This window comes from Typopeltis vanoorti, chromosome 16 (assembly GCF_054136105.1).
Source record: "Typopeltis vanoorti isolate ZY-2024b chromosome 16, IOZ_Tvanoo_1.0, whole genome shotgun sequence".
NCBI classification, from domain to species: Eukaryota; Metazoa; Arthropoda; class Arachnida; order Uropygi; family Thelyphonidae; genus Typopeltis; species Typopeltis vanoorti.
Genome location: NC_143564.1, coordinates 100,611,184 through 100,638,650, shown reverse-complemented (window position 1 = coordinate 100,638,650; position 27,467 = coordinate 100,611,184). Strand labels below are relative to the sequence as shown.

Genomic DNA, 27,467 nt, shown 5'->3' with positions numbered 1-27,467 from the left:
TTCGAATTGATTAATTCGAATAAAATAATAATCAGTTAAAGGATTAAAAAATAAGTTTAAGGGAAAATTTCAAAAATTATTATTTATTTTAGGGGACAACTTTTACTGCTCTTCTTATTTTAAAGTCTAACCAAGTATGTTAACACCTAATGTCGGTGAAAAAGCCAAAGAAGTTATCTGGTGCACAAACCAGGAAAAGACAATTGCAACGAGAACAACTGGAAAATAAATTGGCCAGATCGCTGAATAAATTTTTAACTTCAGGACCATAAAAAATGAAGAACAGAAAGTTCTGACAAAGCAAATATTCCTTGTAGCTGTACTACAGATAAAGACAGGACAGATAACTATTAAGAAACAAATGTTACATGCGAAAATGAAACTGGCCTGACTGGACTGTCTACAGAAGTTGCAACAGAAGAAATATTGGATTCTGATTCAATGAAACCCAAAACTTCAAATTTTACTTTAAATTGTAATGTTAATGATTCAGGTACTTGGCCTAATCATATAACTACCAAAGTTAGAGATTGTTTAGTTGAGCATTGCCCACGTCAAGTAGTTAATAAAGAATTTCCCAAAGGTGAATCTAGCCACAAGTTTTCCGATTCATACTATTATTGAACTTTAGCAATTGGAGAAAAACTTTTACGAAGTTATTTAGTTTATTCAGAATTGCAAAATTCAGTTTTCTGTTATTATTACAAAATATTTGGTAGTCAAAATTCCCAACTTATTAATGAATATGGTTGTAACCATTGGCAACTTTTCACTCATATACTAAAAATCAGGGCTTTTTTCCAGTCAGAATGATCCGGAAAATTTTACCGGAATGTGTTCCGGCTGAAAAAAAGCTTATATATATATATATATATATATATATATATACATATGTTAAAGATGCCAAGCTATTTTAAACCTGGTTTTACTCCATTTCCCAAGTAAGCAAACAGACGAATAAGTCAAGTTTGCACCTGCATGCAGTGCAAGTCTAGGCAACTCGTGGTAAAGGTGGAATAAGCTCTGATCACTATTCTTAATATTTACCCTTAACGCAAAGCGCATCTCCTTGAGGAGATAACGCTATGCATTAAAGGCAAGGGGCCACTACCCAGACCGGTTTCGACCTTTATTGTTACCACGAGTTGCTAGACTTGCACTAGGCACAAACTTGACTTATTTGTCTGTTTGCTTACTTGGGAAATGGAGTAAAATCAGGTTTAAAATAGCTTGGCATCTTTAACATATATTATACTCAAGGTAAAAAACTTTCTACATCTATCTCTCATCCTGAGATTTTTATTTAATAAGGTCAAAGCACCTTATGGTAACTTGTGTTGGTAAAATATTTATAAGCTCTGTATTACTTAACCTTGGTATTTCTAAGCCTGGCTCCCACTGATGAGACCTCAATAAAGGTCGAAACCGGTCTGGGTAGTGGCCCCTTGCCTTTAATGCATAGCATCATACATCTCCTCAAGGAGATGGGCTTTGCATTAAGGATAAATATTAAGAATAGTGATCAGAGCTTATTCCACCTTTACCACGAGTTGCACTACTTCGCAGGTCACCTACACTTGCACTACATGCAGGCCCTAACTTGACTTATTTGTCTGTTTGTTTACTTGGGAAATGGAGTAAAACAAGATTCAAAATAGCTTGGCATCTTTAACATATATTATACCCAAGGTAAAAAACTTTCCACACACACACACACACACACACACACACAATATATATACAGGACTTTTTTTTAGCCAGACCATTCCGGCTGAAAAAAAGCCCTGCTAAAAATGCATGAGACAAGTTCCGTGCACAATAAAAACTTCTCAAAATACAGTGAACTTAAAATGTCGTTAATTACAAAATGCATTATTGATTGCACACAACAAAGATTATACGAAACTGAGAAAAAATATTGGCAATCTGTTATAGAACAGTTAATCTACATAAAACAATATTTATCAAGACAGTGTATAGCTTTTAGAGGTTCTTCACAAAAACTTTTTTGAAAATGATAACAGCAATTTTTTAAAGTTAGTAGAAACCGTTGCTAAATTGATTCGATAATGGCAGAACACTTGCATTACATCCAAACATCACAAAAAAAGAACATTGCTTATTATTTAGGTGATAAAATACAAAATTATACATAAAAATATAACGGAAAAACTCACGTAGAAAAATTATTTACCATCCCTTATATACAAGGCATCAGTGAACGTATAGCAAAAATTTTAAAACCACTGAATATTTTTGTTGCCTTTCGACCTTTTAGAAAAATCTCCACCTTTCTCGCTTCTCCAAAGGACAAGCTTCCACATCTCAATCATCCAGGTGTCTACCAGATTCCGTGCTCTTGTGGATTATGTTATTTCGGACAAACGGGAAGATCTGCCTCCATTCGGCTAGAAGAACACCAATCTTATATTGAATACATTAAACCTGAAAAGTCTGGACTTGCAGAACATGCCATCTTCACTAGACACAGAGTTCATTGGAAAAAGACAAGAGTTCTTCACAAAAGTCAGTTTCTCATGAAACGCCTTTATAAAGAAGCATGTGAAACTCTACTTCATTCTCCTAACTTAAACAGATCCGACGGCTTACGTCTGTCCCCTTTATGGGAGATAGTACTTTACAAATCAGCTAATCTTTCCTAACTTTTTATTGCATTAATTTTTTTTTTTTTTTTTTTTTTTTTTTTTTTTTTTTTAAGGAAAGTTATTGACCTTTTTAGTTATCTTACACCAGCTACTTAGGTGGCGCTTTTTGGAATTGTCAGTTAATGTTTAATTTTTGTGCCTAATTGTACTGAAGATGCCTGTGACACACGGGCGAAAATTATACCATTAAATAATTTTTCTACGTGAGTTTTTCCGTTATATTTTTATGTATAGTTATGTCTACTCACGGTTTACCTCTTTTAAAATACAAAATGAAATCATTCGTATAATTTCTGAAGCTATAAAACAAAAAAATTTAGAAATGGTTAAAGAGGTGAAATATTATTTATTAATTCTTGACACTACTCTGGATATAAGTCACACAGAACAATTATCTATTGTTACCAGATTTCTTAATCAAAATAAAGATACAAATATAGCAGAAATTCATGAACATTTTTTGGATTTTCAATCTGTGGAAGATACCACTGAGCAAGGATGACTGAATATTAACATTTCGGATTTACGCAGCCAAGCTTATGATAATGGTTCAAGTATGGGAAGCAAACATAATGGACTACAGAAAAAAAATCCTTGAAATAAATTCGATGGCTTTTTTTAATTCCGTGTGCTGCTCATTCATTAAATTTGATAGTTAATGATGCTAAGATATCCCATGAAACTAAATTATTTTGGGGGTGATATAGGAATTATATAATTATTTTTCAATATCTGTAAAACATTGGTCTATATTAAAAAAATATATTCGTGTTTTAAATTTAAAACCACTTTCTGCTACTAGGTGGGAAAGCAGAGCAGAAGCAATAAAGCCACTTAAAAATAATATCAAGAAAATTCACCAGGCTCTTTTTGATATTACGGAAGATGAAACTAAACATATCGATTCTAGAGTTCAGGCAGACAACTTAATTTCAAAGATCTATTCGTTTAAATTTATTTGCTCTGTTCATGTTTGGTATGAAATCTTAAGCCTCGAAAATGTTGCAAGCAAAATAATGCAGAAAACGACATTTGATATAGGAAAAATTACAGAAAATCTTGATTATGTCATACAAGAATTAAATACTCACTAAACAGATCAATATTTTGAAAATATTATTAGAACTGCAAAAGTAGCAGCAAACGATCTTAATATTGATCCTATTTTTCCAGACATTCGCAAAAGAACAAAAAAAAATGTTTGTATACGAAGCATCAGATGAGACAACGCATGACCCTAAACAAAATTTAAAAATAAATTTTTTCTTGCCAATTTTAGACACAACAATAACTTCAGTTATGGAAAGATTCATACCCTTAAACAACATAGTGAAGACTTTAAAGTTATAAGAGACATTAACAAATTAAAAGATTGCTCATGAAGCAATGAAGATTTAATTAAACATTGTAAAGATTTGCACTTAAAATTGAGTGACAATCAAGATTCCAACAATCGCGATATTGATGGTATGACTTTATTTGAGGAATTAAAAACTTTGCAATGTTTTATTAAAAAAGGAGTCGGCTCCTCAGGATGCTTTAAATTATATATATACGAAAATAAATTAACCCACACGTTTCCGAATACTGCGATTGTAATGCATATTTATTTAACATTACTGGAGATGTTAATGTCAGCTCTTTGCTTTATGCGGATGATGTTATACTTCTAAATAAATCTGCTACAAGTCTGCAAGATTCTCTGACTAAATTGAATAGCTGCTGTAATAGATATGGTATGAAGGTCAACAATAAAAAGACAAAGACAATGAAAATAGGCAGAATCATTGAAAATGTCAACTGTGTTGTGAATGGAGAACCTGTGGAACATGTGAAACATTTCAGCTACTTAGGCACGATTTTTACTGAAGATGGTAAATTAAATATAGAAATAGACGACAGAATCAGCAAAGCTGGTATGGTAGGAAGTCAATTGAATAAATTCATATGGAATAAGACAGAAATTAGTCGGAACACTAAATTAGCTGTATACAAGACAGTGTTCAAACCAGTTTTAATTTATGGATCTGAGAGCTGGGTCAGAAGTAAAACACTTGACCAAAGAATAGAGACCGCAGATATGAGAGTTCTGAGAAAGATTAGAGGCGTGAACAGATGGCATCAATGGCAATATCATATTAAAAATGAGGATATCAGGAAAGAACTTGACATTGTCAACATCCAGGAATGCATTAGCAGAGCTAATCTCAGGTGGTATGGTCACTTAAACAGAATGGGCGAAGAAAGATTAGCAAAACAAGTGTTCTCTGCCAGGTTGGCAGCAAAACGACCCAGAGGAAGACCAAGATATAGGTGGATTGATACGGTACAAAGTGCCTTAGACGATAGAAATATAAGATCTGATAATGTTGAGGCCTTGACAAGTAACAGACTGATTTGGAGGAAAATTGTAGATAGGAAGTTAGTAATGATGTAAATTTTTTTCATGTAGTACTATCATATCCTGTACACCCCTTGAGGGTACATGGCAGGAATTTGATGATGATGATGAATATCCATAGCATCAGGAGAAAGAAGTTTTTCCAAACTGAAACTAATAAAAAATTATTTGCCGTCACAATGTCTGGAGAGCATCTAATGGATTTATCAATAATATCAATTGAAAATAATATTATGGATTCCTCAGACATTAAAGATATTATTAAAAATTTTGTGGTGGCTAAAGCAAGATGGATAAACATATCTCCAAATTATCTTTATGTAATAATATTTCTTTTTATATTAAAATAAAAGTAATTTATGTTTATATATATATTCTCTTGTATTTATATATTAACGAATAAACATTTTTGGAAATTTTTATTATTAAAAATTCCTTATTAATGAATTTTGTTGATTACAATGTTCTACTATTGATAAATAAAATTTATTTTTATGTATGCATATAAACTGTTTTGCACTTTTAACAAAGTAAAATTTTTCATGGAAACTTATTTTATGGGGGGAGCTGAAAAAGTTTTGCACAACGGTGCCTCCTACCCATGGCACGGCACTGATAACAACATACTGTAATAAAAGTTATCTGAATGTGAATGGAATCTTAGCAACCTCAGCATAAGTTTTTATTATTATTATTTATTAATTTATTATTTTATGAAGTCGAGAACTTTCACCTTTTTCACTTGAAAGGAAGCACTTCACGGCTTCTCTTTAGAGAAGCCGTGAAGTGCTTCCTTTATCTGAATTGCTGGTATCACTACTCTTGTGCTTTGGGGCCATTATTAAGTAAAATAAGGGTACTTGAACACAATCACTGTGATACTGTGATAGTCGATCTGATAATGAGAACTATTCAGAATGGTGCACAATGTAAAACTTATGAATTGTCTATTAATAAAAGAAAGAGCTATACGACTTCAATTTGGCGATGTAACTTTACATAGGCAAAGTGGATATTAGATCCAATATTATTCTAAGCCAAATATTTTGTAGAAACTATGAATATTTCTTAAGTTGACTCTGAGAGCTTACGAGAATACAATCCTCAGCAGTCCTGAGTTGCCCTTAGCTACTTAAGTTAAGTAGTGCAAGCTAAGGCAACTCTGGGATGGTGAGAATTATATTCTCATAAGCTCTCAGGTTAACTTATGAACTTTCATAATTTCTACAAACATTCGGCTTTGAAATAATGTTGAATCTAATATCGAATTTCTTGATGTAATTATAAATTGCTTATTTCTGGAATTTTTCATTTCATAATTTCAGATCAGATCACAGACCATGGATGACTGAAACCATGGATAGCGAACCCACGGATAAGGGTATATAATATCTAATGGGTGGTCTGTGGAAACTATTTACTGCTGTATCCTTGAATGAAGGAGGTGTGCTCCCAATTTAATTAATTGCACTGTAAAGAGTGTGCAGCAAGGCCATGACTTGCTATATGCAGAAGAAAGGGAGGAACAGAAACCAGGCACCCTACTCTCATGATGAAATATGACAATAGCTAGTTCATGCCCCCAATAACAGGACAGTAGATGATGAAAATCATATATCACCTGGAGATCTAGTTGCATTTCCACTAATAAAAAAAAAAATGCCAATAAGGCAGAAATACTTGTTTTGCCAGAGAAAGAGTCCATATCCTATGAAGTTCGGTTAGTTGGAAGGGCTATATATATATATATATATATATATTGCATATTATCACCAACCCATTAATGGCATGGAGCATAATGGAACATAAAAATTTGTAACTTGCAAAGGATTCAATGCTACCCACTGCTCACTTATATTTTATTCAAATAAAGTCTAAAATAAAATCTGGAAATTCATTTTCAAGTGAAAAATAAAAATTGAAATAATTTTTTAATTTTATCTAAATGAATGCAAAAACTACCTAGTTTAAAATTAATAGTTCTCCTGACATGTTGAATAAAGATTTTAATGAGAAAAGTATTTTAGCAATCATATATACCTGCAAATGACGTATTGGGTCGGCAACAACTGTTTTTTGGCAAGCTACACTAGCAGCCAGTAAAGGCAATGTAGTAGGAAATGGCAAGGGGGAAAGAAGTTGCTGTTGTGAACGCTCCTGTTGAAGTTCTTGCAGAAGCAAAATCAGTTCCATTCTTACAGCTACTAATCCACCTCCATGAGAACCATGCAAGCTACAATAACTCAGAAGTGTGCGAAGTAATGCCTCATTAGCCTTTAACCACTGTTTCCGCAGTGTGGAACGATGTAATTTAGCTTCAAAATCTGTCTTATCAGCCAAAAGAATTTCATGCAGTGAAGATTTACTATCTTGCTCCAAGCTGGTCTCTACTTCTTTTACAGCTGCTTCAATGGAAGCTTCAATTTCTTTAAAAAAATTATCAAAATCTCTGAATTTTTTTTCAGCATATGTATAAAATATACACATTTCATAAACAATACAATAAATACATTACATCAAACCTTTATGAATGATAAAATCTATTATATTTATGGCTATTTTGCCTGCTTTATGTTATAACACTTCTAGAATAATTTAGGATTTTCTCAATATTAAGATCCTGCTACTCATTATGAATATTAATATTAAATTTATTGTGCTTACAGTAGTATGTAGCGACTCTACAAAAGTAAAGTATCACATAAAATAAACTATTTTTATTTTTTTCTCGACTAGTTTCATGAAATTGTGTTGTTTCACATCATCAGGATAATTATGTGAATAAACTAAAAAAACTATAAACAGGAAATAATAGTTAACTACAGTGAAAATATTTCAACATAATTAACAATGGAAGCTTGAATTTGCATTGCTCATTCGTGGACTACTGTATACTACTAATAAACAGAAAGTATGCCGTGATGAATTAGTGAAGACCAAACTCTATGTAAAATCATTCCTTGTTTTTTGTTGCACTGTAAAGGGTTTTTCTTCATTTCAATAGATTTTTTAAATGCTCTTGAGAAAAAATTATAATATATATATTATATATATATATATTTTTTTTTTTTGATAGGATTTGTCTTGGAATTCAAAGAAATATGCTATTGATGCATTGTTTAAAGACATCTGTGTGTAAACAATATAATACATTTCACAGAAAACACCAAAGACATTACAATGGTTTCTACTCATATACTAGCAAACCTGGACATAGTACATCTGTTCACCAATATTCCAAGAACAGAAACCATACAATTATTACAAGACCTCTTCCTACCAGACACACTGGATCACTTTAAGCACTGCACCAAAAGCACATTCTTCAAATTCCAAGATGAATATTTTGAACAGAGGGAAGGACCAGCAATCGCCCCCCCCCCCATTCTCTCTCTTCCCTTTGCTAGCAAAATAGTTTGAAAAAAAAAAGGGGGGGGGGGGGAATACAACCTAAAATTTGGCAACAATACGTAGATAATATTTTCATCTGGCCTGGCTCTGTTACCTAATCAGAAGATAAGATTTCATGACCTACCTCAACTATCTTCATTATCAAATTCAATTCACTGTTAAATACTTAGCATTAACTACATGCCACATCTCATCACCACCTGATGCAAAAACTAGGCATCATCCACTCCTTAAGCAACAGAGCTTGCAGAATTTCCAAACATAGAAAAAAGGAACCAAGAGTTACAATACCTGAGTTCAATCCTACGAATCAATAGCTAAAACAGATCATCACCACCACCACCATCAAATTCCTGATATATATACCCTTAGGGGTGTACAGGATCTTATGGTAGTACTACATGAAAAGTTACATCATTACTAACTTTCTATCAACAATTTTCCTCCAGATAAACCTGTTATCTGTCAACATTGCAATATTATCAGGTCCTATATTTCTTTCTTCTAAGGCACTTTTCACTGTATCGATCCACATATACCTTGGTATTCCTCTGGATCTCTTCCTGCCATTCTGGCAGAGAATACTTATTTAGATAATCTTTCCTCTCCCATTTTGCTTAAGTGGCCATACCAACTGAGATTAGCACTGCTAACAATGTCAAGTTCTCTCCTAATATCCTTGTTTTTAATCTGATATATTGCCATTGATGTTTTCTGTTCACTCCCTAATATTTCTCAGCACTCACATATCTGTGGTCTCCAGTCTGATCAAAAGTTTTATTTCTAATCCATCTCTCTGATCCATATGTTAAATTTGGTTTGAACAGTGTCTTGTATACAGCTAGTTTAGTGCTTTGACTAATCTCTTGCTCTCTCTTTTATTCCATATAAATTTATTCAGCTGACTTCCTACCATACCAGCTTTGATAATTCTGCTACTTCCAAATTTAATGTGTCTAAATAGCTGAAATGTTTTACTTGTTCTATAGGTTCTCCATTCAGGATGCAGTTGATGAGCGTTTCTGCCTATTTTCATTGTCTTTTTAATGCTGATTTTCAAACCAAATTTATTACAGCAGTTATTTAATTTGGTCAGGGAATCCCGCAGGCTTGTCCCGGATTTATTTAGGCGTATAACATCATCTGCATAAGTAAAGAGCTGAGATTAACATCACCAATTTTGATATCAGATTTAATACTGCTTTCCTTCATAATGTGATCCATATAGATGATGAATAATAGTGGAGATAACGTACATCCTTGTCGCACACCTGACCTAACATCAAAACATCTTTTTTTTACCTCCTTCAATTCTAATTGCTGATTTACAACTCAAATACAGACTGTATTGCTTGATATAACATCCCATTAACACCATGAAAATGAAAATTTTGAACAGCTTTCCTTTTGGAACTTGTCATGTGCCTTTTCCATAGAATAGTCTTAAAAAAATCCTACATCAATCTGCAAAGCAATCAGATGAACAGGAAAACCAAGATTTTATAAAAATAAAACATGAAGCAGTATGGCAAGAAACAAAAATGCTCCACATGGATTATTGTTTTTCTCAAGAATGTTCAAAGAATCAGGTGAAATGATGAAACACTCTCTAAAGTACAACAAAAAAACAAGGGATGATTTAACATTGGATTTGGACTTCACTAATTCATCACATGTTTGTATTTACCAGTATTATACAGCAGCCCATGAATGAGTAATGTTATAGCAAGTGCATGCTTTCCATTGTTAATTATGTTCAAATGCTAGTGAGCACTCCTGTCACAAAGGCATATCTTTCCTTGTTGGAGGAAATGCGAACATAACCTCTAGGTGGTAGATGTCTTTCATCACTCGGTGAAATACCACCACCTTGCTTATTATAGTTCGCCCACCACTTCTAGGTCCCTTCTTGGCTTTGTGCCAAGAATAGTCGATTCATGCTGAAGGGGAGAAAGAAATGAAGGATGTACGAATTAATCGCCAACATGCGAAATCACGTGCTTTCTTGTCTGTCGCTGTACTAGTACTAGCTTGATTTTTGTTGTTCTCTTTTTGCATTATTTTTTTATTATTAATTTGTATATGATGGATCCAGTACAGGCAACAAGTTCTATTGTTACACGTTTCAGTAGCTCTTGCAAAAGAATATTGAATAATGTGCTGACATTCTGCGAAAAAGAATCGTCAGAAGGCCGTCTTCTTGTTCCCCTTTCTCAAGTCATAAAACGTGCAAGTGCAATTGCGGGCGTATCGGGGTCGACTGTTAAAAGTATTCGTAGGGAATCAAAAGGTGAAGGTAAGCCAAAATTTAAATCTCCTAAAAAAAAGCGCCAGAGAAAGAAAACCATCGAAACCGTAGCTTTGAATGATTTTGATGTAGACGTTATAAGAAGAACTATTCACGAATTTTACGTGGTCGAGAAAAGAGTGCCAACTGTTCCGAAATTGATTCCTGTGCTTAAAGAAAAAATTAATTTTTCTTGGAAAAGAGAAACTTTAAGGACAATACTTCATGAAATCGGTTTTTGTTTTAAAAAGTCCCAGAATAAAAGGAAACTTATCATGGAGCGAAGTGACATTGTTCTATCTAGAAAGCAGTATTTGAGAGCAATAAGACGTTTCAGGGAGGAGAAAAGACCGATTGTATATCTAGATGAAACTTGGATTGATAGTAATTTAACTTATGGAAAATGTTGGCAGTCTAAAGAAGAATGTGGAGTGCTACAAACCGGAAATGCCTCGCAGCGCATAATAATTTTGTGTGCGGGTGGAGAAATGGGTTTTTTAGCGAATTCAAACTTACTATACAAAGCCAATTCAACTATTGGAGATTGCCATGGGCAAATGAATTCTACGATTTTCGAAAAGTTGGCAGAAGAAAAACTGATTCCAAACCTTCCTAAAAATGCTGTTGTTATAACTGATAACGCTTCATATCACTCTATTCGATTAAACAAAGTTCCAAATTGGTCTAATAAGAAGCAAGTTCTTATGGATTGGCTCTCTGCAAATAACATTTCTCATTCCCCAGATATGCGAAAAATTGAATTGCTTAATTTGGTCAAAAGAAACTCGTCCACAACTAAACTATTTAAATTCGACACGATGCTCAAAGAGCATGGATTTCTAGCTTTGAGGCTACCACCATATCATTGCGATATTAATGCTATTGAGTATGTTTGGGCAGAAGCGAAAAGTTTCATTCGCCATCGCAACGTAACTGGGGATATTGACATGTCGAAACTTTTTAAGCTTTCAGAACAGGCGATTGAAAGTATTACAGTTCAAAAGTGGGGAAAATATTGCTCTCATGTCACCTCATTGGAAAATATATATTGGGATAGAGACGGAATTATCGAAGAATTGTGCGAACCTTTGGTGATCAGTTTAAGTGAAAGTGATGGCGATTCGGACACCGATTCAGATGACTCTGAAGAGTAAAAGAATTTGACAATGGTATTTTTTCCAACATTTTTTTGTATGCTATTGAGAGTCACAACAACTCATAAATAATTAATCAGTTTAGGACATTAAGTTCATTTGAAATAATTTCTAACTAATTTGAAATAATTATTTCAAATGAACATTATCTAAGTTCATTTGAAATAATTTCTGTTTTTCTGTATAATTCTTTTTATTTTATAGAAAACTTTCTTAAAAATAAACTTAGTTACATTTTTGTTTTATGCTATACCTCTTTTAATTTTATTAACACTCTACGTACATTTTTCCAACTGTTATACAAGCAAAATAGTTACACTTTAAAAACAGCAATGTTCGTAAAAGAAAAGCTAAATTTTCCGACCTGTAATAATAAAAAACTCAGTTTGTTTATTATTACATCCCAGAGGACAGACTGATTACCCTATTATCGGAATGGATTCTCCTTTTTCTGACATGCGCAGAAGTGTCGAGGGACCTCAAATCGGCGGGCGAACTTCCTGTAGTCATGTTTGGTCATTAGAGCAAGGGTTCCAGTTTCTATCCCCCCCCCCACTCTTTCCGCATGCAGTGAGAGTGATCTCCTCAAAGATATACCAACTCATGGTTGGGGACTCGAATCCTCTTCCCATTTGAGGGTACAGTAAAAGTTTTCTGCAGGCCAGTCACTGGTTAGTACATAGGACAGAACCAGGTTGTTACAAACCCTGAACCTTCCTGATCAGCTAGCAAAAAATCCTGAAACCACATATTTTCCCGGTTCGTGACTAGAGGGACACTGAATACTGTGGCTACAAAGGGAACTGTTGAGGCCGTGTATGGAAAGGAGAATGACTCCCCTCTGTGTGGGCAGAATGTTTGTGAGTCTGTCACCTCTCACTGTATACCCCACTACTTTTTATCTGTTCCTCACCAAACACAATGAACCAAAACTGAAAGAAATATGTTTATACTGTGGACATCAAAAATTCTCCTGCACAAAATAGTTTGAAAAACATCAAAAATCCAACCAAAAATATCATGAAAGGCAACAGATATCCAACCAAACAACACAGTAATTCTTACAAAAAAAAAAAAAGATTCAACATTCATGGCCTAAACAGCAATATAAATGATGTGCACCACCACTACCTATAGTTATCTAAACCAATACTATTCTTTTCAGAAACCCAACTGGCAACTTCAACAGCCATTGCACACCTCAGCTGCCTAAACTACCTACTACACAGCTCTTTCCACCACAAGGATACCGCTTGTGCATTCATGAGAACCAACATACCATGCCAGAGACTGCAAATTCTTGAATCCACACTGTTTGATCTGCTTTGGCTCAAAATTTCTGTAACAAATTAACCCACTTTCCTTATGCACCCTCTATTGTTCTCTAAACTACATCAACCACTCTGGTCTCTTCAACTATTTTCTCTCTAAAACTCAACTTTCTGCAGTCGAAATACCCCAATAGTGAGGTCATCCTTCTTGGGGACTTCAATGCCCACAACTCATATTGGTTCCTTCTCCAGTTTCACTGATCAAACAGGCAGGAATGCTGAAATGTTCACCATCAGCAATGACCTATCTCAGATCATCAATTTTCCCACCAGAGAACTCCCATACAATTTGCCAGCAGACTTGACCTTTTTCTAACAAGCTCCCCTTCCAGGTATACTGTGATTGTCGGTTCTCCTTTTGATAACTCAGACCACAATCTCATACAAGATTCTTTAACCCACACCCACCAGTTCACAGTCTTGTGTCCTTTAATACAACAAGGGTGTGAACTGGGAAGACCTCCACGACTTCTATTCCTGCTTCAGTTCTTCTGATTCAAACACCAGCCTCGGTTCTCAAAAAAGTCTGCCAATGCTGTAAAAGAAAAACACCTCTGCATACCATGATTGGCTCAAGATCAAAACTACAGCTGCCCACTCTGCATATACTGCAGCCCATAACAGTAGTGAAAGTATTACCAAGTCAAAGTCACTTTGAAAGAGTCAAATGCAGCAAACTCACTCCCTGACCAAATGGCAGTTGCTCCTGGTTCCTTGCCAAGGCGATTGCGCATGACTTCTGCCTACCCAGATCTCTCATCTGGGCGGGCAGAAGACAATGACAGCTGCTGTGGCAAAAAGCGGCTCAGCATGGCAACAGGCAGTGAGAAAAGGACACCTTGGTGGAACCAAGAGGTCCAAAAAGCTGCCATGAGAAAAAACAGGAGGCCTACCTAAAATGGCTTAGGGTCAGGTCACCTGAGATGCGTTTCCGGTATACTGAGGCATGAAAAGCTGCTGCTGAGGCAGTAAAGACAGCAAAGCAGAGAGCTTGGGAATCCTTTGGAGAAAGATTAGACTCATCCTATGCAAATGCAAACAAGGTATTTTGGCAGACCATCTGCCACCTTCAAGGGAGGAAATCGTGCACAGCAAGGGCAATTAAGGCCTCTGATGGTGCACTTTTAACAACCGAGAAGGATCTCTCAACAGATGAAGGAAATACTTTGAGAGCCTTCTTAACCAAAGCTTATCCCATTCCTCGGGATAAGCTTTGGCAAGCAGTATAGGAGCATGGAGTGGATGGCCAACTATTAGCTGCCATCAAGTCCCTGCATGCCCAGGGTTTTGTGTCAGGATAAACAGCACAAAGTCTGAACCTTTCACAGTCTCCATTGGACTTTGCCAAGGATGTGTTCTGGCACCCCTCCTTTTCATAATATTTATGGACTGGATTGATAGGCACAGCTGAGGCAGTGAGTGTGTCAGAATTGGAAGATGTAGCATTGGACGTCTGCTTTTTGCAGATGATCTAGTTTTGCTTAGCTCTGCCACAGATGACCTCCAACAGACCCTGGATAGTTTTGTAGATGATTGTGCAGAAGCTGGGATGAAGATCAGTGTGGCCAAAACGGAAACATTTTTGGTCTCAAGACAATCATCCCAGTGCACTTTACATATGAGTGGAGTCCCACTGAGGCAGGTGGAGAAGTTTAAATGCCTTGGGTCCATATTCACGAGTGATCGAAAGTGGGACTAGATACTTGAATTAGATCAGCAAGCGCAATATTGTGAGAGCTTAGCCATTCAGTAGTATTGAAGCCAGAAGGCAAAGCTGGCTGTCTTCAATACAGTCTATGTTTCCATCCTCACCTATGGTCATGAGGATGGAAACTCAATGTTGCAAGTGTACTATTTTAAAATTTGGGATGCATAGATGGAACGTAGAATATGCAATTGCAGAGTAAATCTTAGAAGAGATAAGGAATCTGGGGGGGGTGATGGTGGACAAGGACCTGAAATTTCAAGTAGATATTGCTAATAGCATTTTAATGCACCCATTATTTGGCATTTTAATGCAGCCATACTTGTTAAGGTTAGTAAATAATTTTTCTGCCCTGTAATGACTTTTATATAGCACGCTGGTTTTCTTCCAACTAATCCTGTGTGAAAAGGGTGTTCAAAGGATGGTCTGCAGTCCATAATGATGATAGTGAATGTATTTTTATGTTCTCCAAGGCAGATGTTAACAGATCTGTCTGTCTGTACACTGGATATGCTAGAGGATGGAGTGTGTCCTTAGGAGAACAGTTCAAAGTTGCTAATTTGATATGAGGTTTGAATGTGATGTGAAGGTGATATTTTATTCGGGAGACTTTTATCTTAAGATCAGCTCCTATATAACTGTAATACCTTTTTTACAACATTAGGGGGTACCAAATTAGGACTTCAGATCTTTTGTCTCTTACAATTTGAATTGTTTCACTTACTCATTTTCAAGTGTAAACTATAACATGTTGATTGATCTGAAGATCAAACAACATGTTATATAAGGCAGTTAATAAATATCTTTTTTATAATTTATAAAAAAGATATTACAATATGATAAACTGTGTGTGTGTCTGTGTGTTTGTGTCTATCTGTCAGTCAGTGGAACTTCCCAGGATGAATCTTCGGCCCCCATTGAGATCTGATGATGGTGGTAACTGCTGTCATTCAGCTTAAAAAGTGGATCTATATATTTTAATATTTATACCCCTACCCTGAAAAAATAAATGACAGTTTTCTGAGTTTTATGTCTTGATAAAAAAAATGCTTTTCTAAACATAGAACATTCTAAACCACGTCTTATATTAAGTGTGAGTATAAAAAGGCAAGATACATGAACATAAAATCCATTTTACATGAAATTCATATGGTAAAAGAAACAGCTCAAAAAGGAAATACATGCTCACCTGTTCCAGTCTGAACTCTGGAATTACCTTTTCCATAATTACATAGATCTCTGAGGGCTGCTACACTTCTTTCAAGCCATATATACAATTGGTATCTCAGCTGCCCTCCATCTACTTCAAAGCCTGTTGCTAATGTACTCAACTCTTCCATCATTATCTACAATGTAATACAAGGGAAAAAAAACATCATGAGATATTTAAATTTTTTTTATGTATGCTACTTAACCTGATTGACAGAAGCAATATCAAATTATATTTTTGATTTATTACAATTTGAAGTCCATGAACAAATGTATACCTACAAGGTGAAAATCGATGTTATAGTTAGAAAAAACTCGGACATCTCCAAATGTGGAATGTGGAGGTTCAAGGCAAATGTATGGGTAAATTAGTTAGTGAACAATAGAAGAATTGGTCATTACAGATGATTTTAAATAATGTAATATAGGTTGGCAAGAAGAGATAGCATCTGGGAATAAAGAAATAGGAAATGATTAAGGAATAAGGAAATAATTTTTTTCAGACAACTAGCTTAAACAGTATGTAATCAAGGGCACATGAGGACTGTGTCTTAGATCTGATCCTATCATAAAAGAATATGATTGTGAACAGAGCTAGAGAGAGTGACCATGAGGTGATCACATGAGTGGTGGTGGCCAGCCATATAAAGACTTGTAAAAAAGGATACATGTCGGACTAGATTTTGCAAAGGTTAAATTGCCACAAGTTAGTAACTAATCAGAAATGGATAGAGTTAGATAACAGATTAATGATTTGGATGAGTGCTTAGCTATCAGATAGCCATCAGAATGTTTCATATTTGGAAGCAGTAGTCCCAAAGAATGTTACTAGGGGTGAAATGCAAAATCTGTTCCAGGACTGTTATTATTTAGCTGCTTGGTAGTAAGGCCAATACATTTGCTATTCATAATTGTATTTTTTAAGTAAATTAAAAAATAATGTACACTAATATTAACTAAAATAAATTTAATTGATATTCCTGATATTTTGGCCAAGACAAATTGCCATTATCAGAGAACACAATACGATATGAGGATGCAGATGTACGCTGAGTAATGACGTTGAAACATGGCAACTGAAAGTAAGCCCAAAGTCCTAAATAGTGCCCCCTAGTGGGCTAAATTAGTAAACAGTCTATTTGCCTTCTAGTATGGGATGGTATGCTCAGTTTTTATTTTTTGGATCTCCTTTTCATCCTTTCACCTGTGACTGCTAAGGAGTATGCTGGTGATATCCCTCACAATTTGGACCTTTCAGTGTTTTATTTTTACATTCTTTATTCTTGTTTTGTTTACTACCACATTAGGCACAGATAGCAGGACACTGACAAGTAGTTCGACATACATGTAATTTAAAGCAGAATAAAGGGTTCAGGATGTACAGCCTAACTGGGCAGATTAAATATTCTGCTTTCACAGATATAGGGTTTGTTTAGTTGTGTTGAAAATATATATTTCTGTGGGAACCAGGTGACCATTCCTGGATATGAGTATTCTCCTCAAGACTGATGACCTCATGACTAGAACATCAAAAATGTCCCACTCTGATACTGCTCCTCTAGAACCTTTTTTTAACACCCCACTCAACTGAAGAATGTCCACTTAGGAAAATATCACCCTTCTTCATTCTGAAAGGTTTGGAAGAGTTGGCAGATCACCAAAATCATTAAAGAAATTCTTGTAGAAACAAAAACAGACACAATCAGAGCATCTCTTTTGCTCAACATCCATCTGTGGAATACCAATCACAGTTATCCAGCACAAAACAAAGGATATGGTTAAGTTCAGTCCTTAACACCTTCTTAGCCAATGGCTACAACCCCCAAATCCAAAAGATATTAAACCCAGCTAACCACAACCCCCTCCCCTCCTTCTTAACAGAGATTATACTAAATCTATCACTATTCCATATATATGGGGCACATCTGAAAAGCTCACAAAAATCCAAAAAAAATATGACTCGACTACCAATTACAGACCACATAAGAAATTGGCATCCCTTATCCGCTCCACCAAAGACCAGCCACTTCCCCTAGACCTACCTGGAGTATACCGGGTCCCTTGCAGCTGTAAAATGGCCTACTATGGCCAAACAGGCAGGACAGCTAATATCAGGATATCCGAATACAAAGACTACTTGCCAGAGAGCAACTTGCCATTGCTGCTAATATTTATAGCAGCAATAGCAAGTCTCTCTACCCTCCAATTCTTCCACCCATGGAACTGTAGCAAACTGATTTCTAAAAAATTAGTTTGGGACAGTTCCAATTAAGCCTTCTGATGCTAGGACCAAATCAAAAACTCTTGAACTTCATGTTCCTTCTACTAGATGTTGCATGAAATTCCCTAACTACTATTACATGCTGTTTCCTTTTCCCAATTTATATTGCTGCAGTTAAAATCTCCCACTTGTAAAATTCAGCCATCTAAACTTTTTGTGCTCCTCAAACCCTGTATTCCCTGGGCTACAGAAACAGGTCACTAAATATCCCCCCGCCCCAACATCACCATATACTCACAAAATTATTAGTGCCATTTCACTCCAACTCCTCCTCTCTGAGAGGAGGCAGCTCATCAATTATCATAAGAATTACTCCACCACCATGTTTGCCTTTCCTATAAGGGTATAATGCATTCCAAAATATACTATATCTATGTCTGTTCCCTGTCGTATATTTGTACATCAACTATATTTCACTGATCTTAATAATCTTTGGACCAACTGAGGCTACGTCACTAAATCATCTCCTTTATTCCTGATACTTGTGACATTTGTATAAAAAAACAGCAATGAATCTCTCTAGACTCCATTTGACTATACATAATAACCATGCGTTCTCCTACTTCCTGAGTGTCTCTACCCAGAAGAGACCACCCCTTTCATGGATGGAACAGGTGCTTCCACCCACACAGACAACTCTATAGTTTCTCTGAACTAACAGTCTCACTATCCCAGAGAACAACATTCTCTCCAGATGCCTATGTCCTTCCTCATTCAAATGTAGTCCATCCCTTGAATACAGCTCCTTTATATCATCAAATGAACTCCAAGCATCCACATAATCCAAGCCTCTCTCTCTTTCAACACATTCTCACTATTATACCATTCTTTATTAATGCTCTTCTCCTCATCTCTACATGAAATGACAACTTACTATCTTCTCTCTCACACACTTCTGTTGTACATCCTCAAGGGTGTACAACTGCAAAGGTGATGAAGGCAACTCAGAGGGCTAATGCAATACTGAGAAGGATGATGACCAGCAGAGACAGAGGATTTGTCATTCCACTGTATAAAGCTGTGATCAGACCACATGGATAACTGTACTCAGATTTGGTTGTCGAGATTTGAAGGAGATAAATTAACCTTGAAGAGGGAGTGAAGCGGATAACAAAAATGATATTAGGACTGTAATGTTAGTTATGAGGACAGATTGAGGACATGCAAACTACAGAGTTTGGTTGATAGAAGAAGAGGTGATACGAATGAGACACTTAAACTGATGAGAAGTAGTAACAGGATTGACACTGGGGAGTTATTTTATATGGTAAATCAAGAGGAAGGAGAAAGGAAAATCAAGGTGAGAGTGGCTTATTTTGCATGGAGGGTAGTTGGACCTTGGAATGCATTGCCTGATAGAGCAGAGAGCACAAACAGTGAATGAGTATGATACTGTTTTTTTTTTTAAGATGGGCTTCCTATGATGTGTCTAATATAAAGCTCCATGAAATATAACTCTAATATAACTCCATGGAAGTCCCAAATGATGAAAAGAATTATACATCTTTAAAGCTAATTATATTGGCAATGCACTCAATAGAAAACGTAACTTATCCTGAAAATTTCACACAGACATGATAATTTTCATGGATGTAGGTTTGGCCTCCTCCATCTCAGCATTCCCTGAGAGTACTGTACTAGTATATAGGCATGAAATGCGTCGATTTGTTTAAAACTGAAAGAAAATTTATCGATAAATGACAATATATACAAATAAGCTAAGCTATACTATTGGCATACAGGATAAGGGCATCCTCATAATTAGATAATGAAGTATACATATATAAAAATGTAACTTCTCAAATGTATCAAGATAGGGTAACAAATTCATGTTATCGTGGTAGATTATAATAATTTCATCACCCTCTATTATCATCAAGATAACAGAGGGTGATGAAATCATTATAATCAGAGTGAAGAATGTAACTTGTTAAACTATAAATAGCATAATTAAGATATTTGGTACTAAGAAATAAACAAACACAAAAGTTGCCAAAGAAACAGAACAGGAAAAAATATAAAATTTCAAACTTTAATATTAGCATGCATATTTAAATTGCATGGGAAGCCAGATTAGAAAATGATCTGCTGAACTCAGCTCCCTGCCACTGTAATGGCAAGTTCCTAAATAAAATTAAACACAAGGTGCAGCAGATTTTCCATTTTTAAAGGTGCTATATGTTGCGATTTTTAATGCCAAAAAATAAGCTTTTTTTTAAAGTATTATTTTATTTTAATTTTAAGGGTTGTGTGCTTAACTGAGTGGTTTTGTAAAGCTTTTATTTTTGTTTTATTGTATTCTGTATTGTATGGCACCAATATTTAAAACAATGGCAAACGATTTCAACATGCATGATTTTTTATTGCAGTATGAGCAAAATGTAAGCACTTCAGAGAATGAGAGATTTATGGAAGAGGGAATGAAAATGGTGAGCAAGTTTGCTGTAGGTGCTTTGAAAATGAATGCCAGCAGTGAGTTTAAAGACAAAATATACAAAAATGTAGTTGTGAATGGTGAGGTCAATGTTGCATGCATTAAGAGTGATAGAAAGAAAAAAATGGTGGAAAATGATGAGAATGACTAGACAGTAATGAAAAGATAGCACACTTAAGTAGAGTTCTCCACAGAACAAAAGATGAGACTGAATGGTTGGAAAAACGCCTGGTGGATATGGTATGATACAGAATTGAGAGAGATGCAAGGGGAGAGAAAGCAGCATATGAAAGAGTGAAAGTGAGAGAATAAGGATTTCATTTTGTATGGCAATTCACTGATAAGGAGTGCCTGAGGAATGAAACCATGTTTCCCTAATGTCAAGATTAAGTATAATAAATTTAGTTTAATCCTTTATCCAAGTGTGAACAAACAAAGTTTGTGCCTGAAAATATCTTCAGGACTGGGGTAAGGTAGTACAACACTGGAAAACTTGCAGCAAAGGTGGATCAAGCTCTCATCACTCCTTGTCTCAGTATCTCCCATAATGCAAAGCACATCTCCCTGCAGACATGTATACTGGTATGCATTAAGAGAAGAGCCACTTCTCTTAAAGTATCGCCCACCATTATGGGGATACTTCTCTTAAGGTCGAAACTGGTATACCCATACTGGTTTCAACCTTTATTGAGGTCTCATCAGTGGGAGCCAGGTCCAGCAGTGGAGACACCAAGACAGAAGCAATGGAGGTCATCTTTACCTATAAGAGCTGCCCAAGGGTGTGCCACCTTATTATTAAATCACTCTGGATTTAGAGAAAGATGTTGAAAGATTATTTTTCACTTGGTGAGACTATAATAAATTTAGTTTAATCCTTTATCCAAGTGTGAACAAACAAAGTTTGCACCTGAAAATATCTTCAGGTTTTTCTTTGTTCTTTCTTCTTTGCTGAAAGATTATTTTTCACTTGGTTAGACTATAATAAATTTAGTTTAATCCTTTATCCAAGTGTGAGCAAACAAAGTTTGCACCTGAAAATATCTTCAGGTTTTTCTTTTTTTCTTTGTTCTTTCTTCTTTGCTCACACTTGGATAAAGGATTAAACTAAATTTATTATAGTTTAACCAAGTGAAAAATAATCTTTCAAGGTTAAGTAAGTTGGTGATGATGTAAGGATACATAGTGTCAAGGTGAAAGAGATGTTTATTTTGGCTGGTAAAAGTGATTTACCAGGTGACAAGTGTGGTATGTGAGAAGATATGAAAGAGCTGCTAGTACATGCAAAAAAGAAAACTGAGAAAGTAAAAGCTGTGTCTGTTGCCCCAGTATGATAGTGGAGAGTTGAGATGGAGAACTATGATTGCAAAAGAGTCAGTTCACAGATTATGCAGGAGAAATAGTGTGGAGTTTGTAGATGGGATGGAGAAAGCTTGATGGATGGATGGAAGGAATTATATAAAGTGAAAGGCATGCATCTGAATGGATTTGGGGTCAGGAATTTTAAGAAAGTATTGTCCATGATGCTGAAAGTAACTCCCTAAGTTGTTTAGTGTACTAAGCAACAAAAGGTGTAAGGGATGTTGTGAGATGGGGTATTGCACTCCTCTCCTGTATTCAGAATACAGGAGAGGGGTTTTTGGCATTGGTTACCTCAACTTAAGCAAAAGTTATAGGCATTAGTGAGACTTGGTTGCCTGAGAATGATACAGTCATATGAATATAATGCAAAGGATATAGTATCTTCAGAGAGGACAAAAGGAACAAGATGGAGGATTGCTAATGATAACAGAAGAATCAAAGCCAAAAAGAGCAGAAGTATTAAGAGGAAAATGATGAAGAGGGAAATTCATTTGAGGTCATCAACTGTGAGATATAGGCCAACAGGATGAATTATATGATTGGTTGGTTGGGGGTAAAGGATAAATGTATGTGGCATGCATTGGCAAATTAACATGATAAGTGCAGGTCAAGTAATTATTATGGAGGATTTCAACTATGAGGACACAGACTGGGAGGAAGGGGAATGGTCACAGGGAGGGAAGGGATTTATACAACTACTGAGAGATAATTACCTGAGATAGCATGTCATGGAGGGGAAATGAGGTTCGAGAACACTGTATATGGTTAGAGAACTTAACAGTAATAACCAATCTAGCTATAGGATACGTGATCACTTGGGGAAAGTGATCACGTATCCATGACCTGGGAGATATTGCCAGACATTCAGAATTTTCTGTTAAGAATGGGTACATGTAGAATTACAAAGTAAGTGATTATGACAAACTGAGGAGTCGGCATTCAGCAGCACCATGGCATAAGAATTTGGACGGGAGAGATGGTGGTGGTGCATGGGAGGTGATCAAGGAGCATTTGAAGAAAACAGTATCAGACTGTATATACCCAGAGACACAAGGATAAATCAGATAGGAGTTGGAATGGCATCATTAAGCAGGGGTTGCAGATAAAGAAAGAAAACGTTGTGGAGCAAGCATAAAGAAAAAGTAATAAGCATGCCCATGAGCAATACAAAGCACAAGCAAGAAGAGAGACCTGTATGGTAAAGAAGGCCAAAGCTAATTATGAGAGAAAGCTCAAAGATCAGGCCAAAAAAAGAAATCCTAAGAGTTCTTTTGGTATGTAACAAGTAAAAGGAGAATGACTATGGAAGGATGACTTTAAAAAGCACTAATGATGGGAAGGTAACAGAATCAAACCATATAATTGAGTTACTAAGTGATCATTTTGCAAATGAGTACCATCTAGGTGGTGATACTGCAAGATGTGACATTAACTGATGTGAAAATAGAGGTTGACAAAATGGAGGTGCAGAGCCTCAAAGCAAACATGCCCATGGTTTAGATGGCATATTGGCCCATGTATGATGATAACATGCAAAGGAATTATCAACTCCTCTGATCAAGCTTTTTAATTTAAGCCTTAGTACTTGGAAGGTGCCAATGGACTGGAAAGAGGACAAAATAGTCTGACTTCATAAAAGAGGCTCCAAGATAGAAGAAGCAAATTATGGGTCAATCAGTATTTCAGAAGTGGTGGTTAAGGTATTGGAAAAAGTGAAAGACAGAATTCATGACTGGATGTGAATAAGAATATGATACTTTATAAGGGGCAATATGGTTCTGGGTCTTGTCTTAGTAATCTACTTACTTTTTATAGTACAAATGACAATGCAGTTGGATAAGGGAAATAGTTATTAGTGATACAACTATACTTTGAAAAAGCATTTGATAGGATTCTATAAATAAAAAGAGGAGAAGTGGATACGAATCTGGTGATTTGGATTAGAGGGAGGCTGATGGACAGATGTCAAAGAGTGGTTAATGGAAGAGCCAAGTCCAAGAGAAGGCAGGTACCCAGTTGTGTACTAGGGATCAGTACATGGTCCTCTGTTGTTTATTTTGTATATGCTAAACTGGGAAGAGCAATAGCAATTGAAGGTGATGCAGAGACTGGCAAACAGACTGGCAGTACAGGCAAAGGTAAATAAATGCCAGTTGAATGTGGTCAAGTGTAACATGATGCACTTGGGGAAGATGAGATCACAAGCTATATACTGTATTAATAGAACTAAATTGCAAGAAACTGAGGTCAGGGACTTGGGGATGATTGCAGAATTAAAACACATAATGGCTCATTTTTATTGCTTCATGACTGAAATGAAATCCAGAGATGTATCACATAATGGAGCATGTGTAGAGTGAAAAGACCCTATAATATTGCTGTGAGAGAAATGTGATTTTTGGAATTCAAAAGCAGATATTTATGAAGTTTTTCATACAGAAAGAAAAATGTTTTAAAATTATCATTTCTTATGTTATGGCGATGACGACAAAACAAATGTTGGAGAGGGGTAACAACATGTTGAGTTTTTAATTAGTAAGAAAAAACAAACAGTCTTTCTTAGAGAAAGAAAAATAAAGTTCTGAACCTTACAGAAAATAAAAGGGAGAGAAGAAAGGAAGATGATTGCTTACATTATGACTTTTAGAGAGATAACCATCAACTAAAAATTGCAACTTTTTGCCGATTCATTAAAAGAGAATGCTTTAAATTAAACATATTTGGTCATTTGATAATTAAACATACAAACTATTGTTTTAATACTGACCATTTACAAACATCTTACATTATAGTTTCGCTAGCAAACTGTCTAGCTTTTTCAAGGCATTTATGGAAAAACATAAAAACTAGTAATTAAATGTTACACATTCGCGTGACAGAGACTGAAAGGACTTATTGTTCTTATTCATTATCACACATGCCTGTTTGTTGTAAACATGTAATGTGATTACTGGCTAGCTGAGTTCAGATGGATTTAGAGAGAGGATCAGGTTTTTCCACGAACTGTTTAGAATGGTACCCTGATTTCTGTTGAGGTTTCCGACAGTTATTAACACTATTGTGGCTTCCTTGAATAAATGATGTCTGTAGTCGTCATCCAGATATGGCATGGAACTGTTTTGCCACTCTATCGTGTGGTTAGACGTACAGAAATGATGTGCTAAGCCAGAAGAGATACTTCTGTTGCGGTTTACATCGCCAACATGTTCTTTTTGTCTGATTTCTAAACTCCAAGTTTGTCCGTTGTAGGCAAGACCACAGGAGCAAGGAATGTAATATACTCCTGGATTTTTGTAGAATGGCACCTTATCTTTTGGGGATCCTAAAAACTGTCTGATGCTGGTGGTTGGTTTGAAGACCACTGATGTTGTAGGCTCTTAGTATTCTAGCTATTTGATAAGAAATTGACCTGATGAAAGGGATCACTACAGTAGAAATGTGCTGGGAGCTTGATTCTTCTTATCTGGGGTTGTCACTGTATAGATATTTTTTGATGATGTTTGGAGGATATCCATTTTGTGATAATTTGTTGGCTATTAGTGAGAGTTCAGTCTGTGTATCCTCCTCTTCTGATATAAACTTTCTAGCCCTATTTTTCAACATGTGGATAATGCTCAGTTTGTGTGTCTTGAGATGGTTTGAAGTATAATGAAGATATCTTCCAGGTAGGCTTTCTATAAATAGATAATTTGACACTATTTGATTGTTTCTTTATCAAGATGTCTAAAAAATGCAGTTTGCTGTTGTTTTCCACTTCTAGAGTGAATTTTATCTTGTTATGTATTAAGTTAATTTTATTCACAACGATTTTAGGTTTTCTAAGCTGTCTTGCCATATAATGAAAATATCATCAACATATCTCCACCATATAGATGGTCTAGGAGAGATTGTGGAGAGAATTTCTTTTTCAAGATTTTCCATGAAAAGGTCTGCACAAGATGGTGATAGTGGGCTTCCCATTGCTAGGCCTTCTAATTGTTGGTATATAGTATTGTTAACTTTGAAGAAATTAGACTGAAGGCAGTGTTTAAACATCTGTGTAATGTCTAGAGGAAAGAGGTCTTGGATGATGTTTATTACCTCTTCTACTGGTACATTGGTGAAAAGGGATACAACATCTCGACTGGCTAGCATGTCTGTTGGTGCAATCTTAATGGCTTGGAGTTTATTTACAAAATGTTGACTATTGTTGATATAGGATTCTGTTGATCTTATTGCAAACTTATTAAATAATATTTTATTATTTAATAAGTTTGCAAGATGCTTTGTCAAAAGGTAATTTGGGGATGATCTTCCATCAACGATTGGACGGAGAGGTATATCCTTTTTATGTATTTTAGGTGTCCCATATAGTCTTGAAGTGATGGGATGTGAGGATTTTAGTGTTCTCTTCGCTTCTTCTGGCCAAATGTTACAATTTCTGATTAGTTTGTTTCGTTATGATTTTTTATTGTGGGGTCTCTGTCTAGGATCTTATAAGTGGAGTTGTCTGATAGTAACACGCACTTCAGAACCATGGTCAGGAGAAGTGCTGTAGACCACTGTAAAGGTGCCAGCAAGTAGAAGAAGAAAAAGGCCCCCAGTCCTGCGCAGCTCTTTGCAATTCCACCCAGGTGGTGGAGAAATCTGCAAGAGCAGGGGGTGCTAAGAATCCCGCAGAGGAAGGTAGACCACCATCTGGAAATTCAACCATATTTATTGGTTCCTTCAACACTAGAACTCTGTCTTCTGACTATTTTGATTTCCTGCTTCAAGAACTGCAAAATGTAAAGTTTGATGTCCTCGCTATCTGTGAAACCCGAAGAAGCTCTGAATTAACAGCAAAATGAAACAATGGCAACTAAATTTTCCTGGGAGCTTCAGATAACGCTACAAGGGCTGGAGGAGTTGGCTTCATCATAAATGAAAAGCTAACTAAAAATATTATTTCTTGTACAATCCATTCTGAATGACTAGGAACACTAATATTAAAAATTGCAGAATCCATAACAATAAAAATAATAGTAGCCTATGCACCCACCTCAACAGCTGACAAAGAAGAAATAGAAAATTTCTATGAACACCTACGAGAAACATTACTGAAAAAAACAACATACACAATAGTGTGTGGAGATTTCAACGCAAAGATTGGTACAGGATTTATTGAAGAAAAATACATTGGACTGTGGAGGAAAGGGGAAAGAAATGAATGAGGTGAACTCCTGGCAGAATTTGTAGAAGCAGAAAGGC

General features: G+C 35.7%; 1 protein-coding gene across 4 annotated transcripts in view; it reads right to left on the bottom strand.

The window, feature by feature from the left end:
• The window catches only part of Rbcn-3A (rabconnectin-3 alpha), a 984,230-nt gene that overhangs the window by 403,281 nt on the left and 553,482 nt on the right, over nt 1-27,467 (bottom strand). For all 4 annotated transcript variants that reach the window (XR_016549602.1, XM_090406519.1, XM_090406521.1 and 1 more), the window contains exons 37-38: nt 16,145-16,301; nt 7,108-7,493 (exon numbers count right to left, since the gene is read on the bottom strand). Coding sequence is in view for 3 of the 4 variants with exons in the window: in XM_090406519.1 (XP_090262645.1) it covers nt 7,108-7,493; nt 16,145-16,301 (543 nt within the window). In the remaining variant the exon portion in view is untranslated. The remainder of the gene's footprint in view (nt 1-7,107; nt 7,494-16,144; nt 16,302-27,467) is intronic.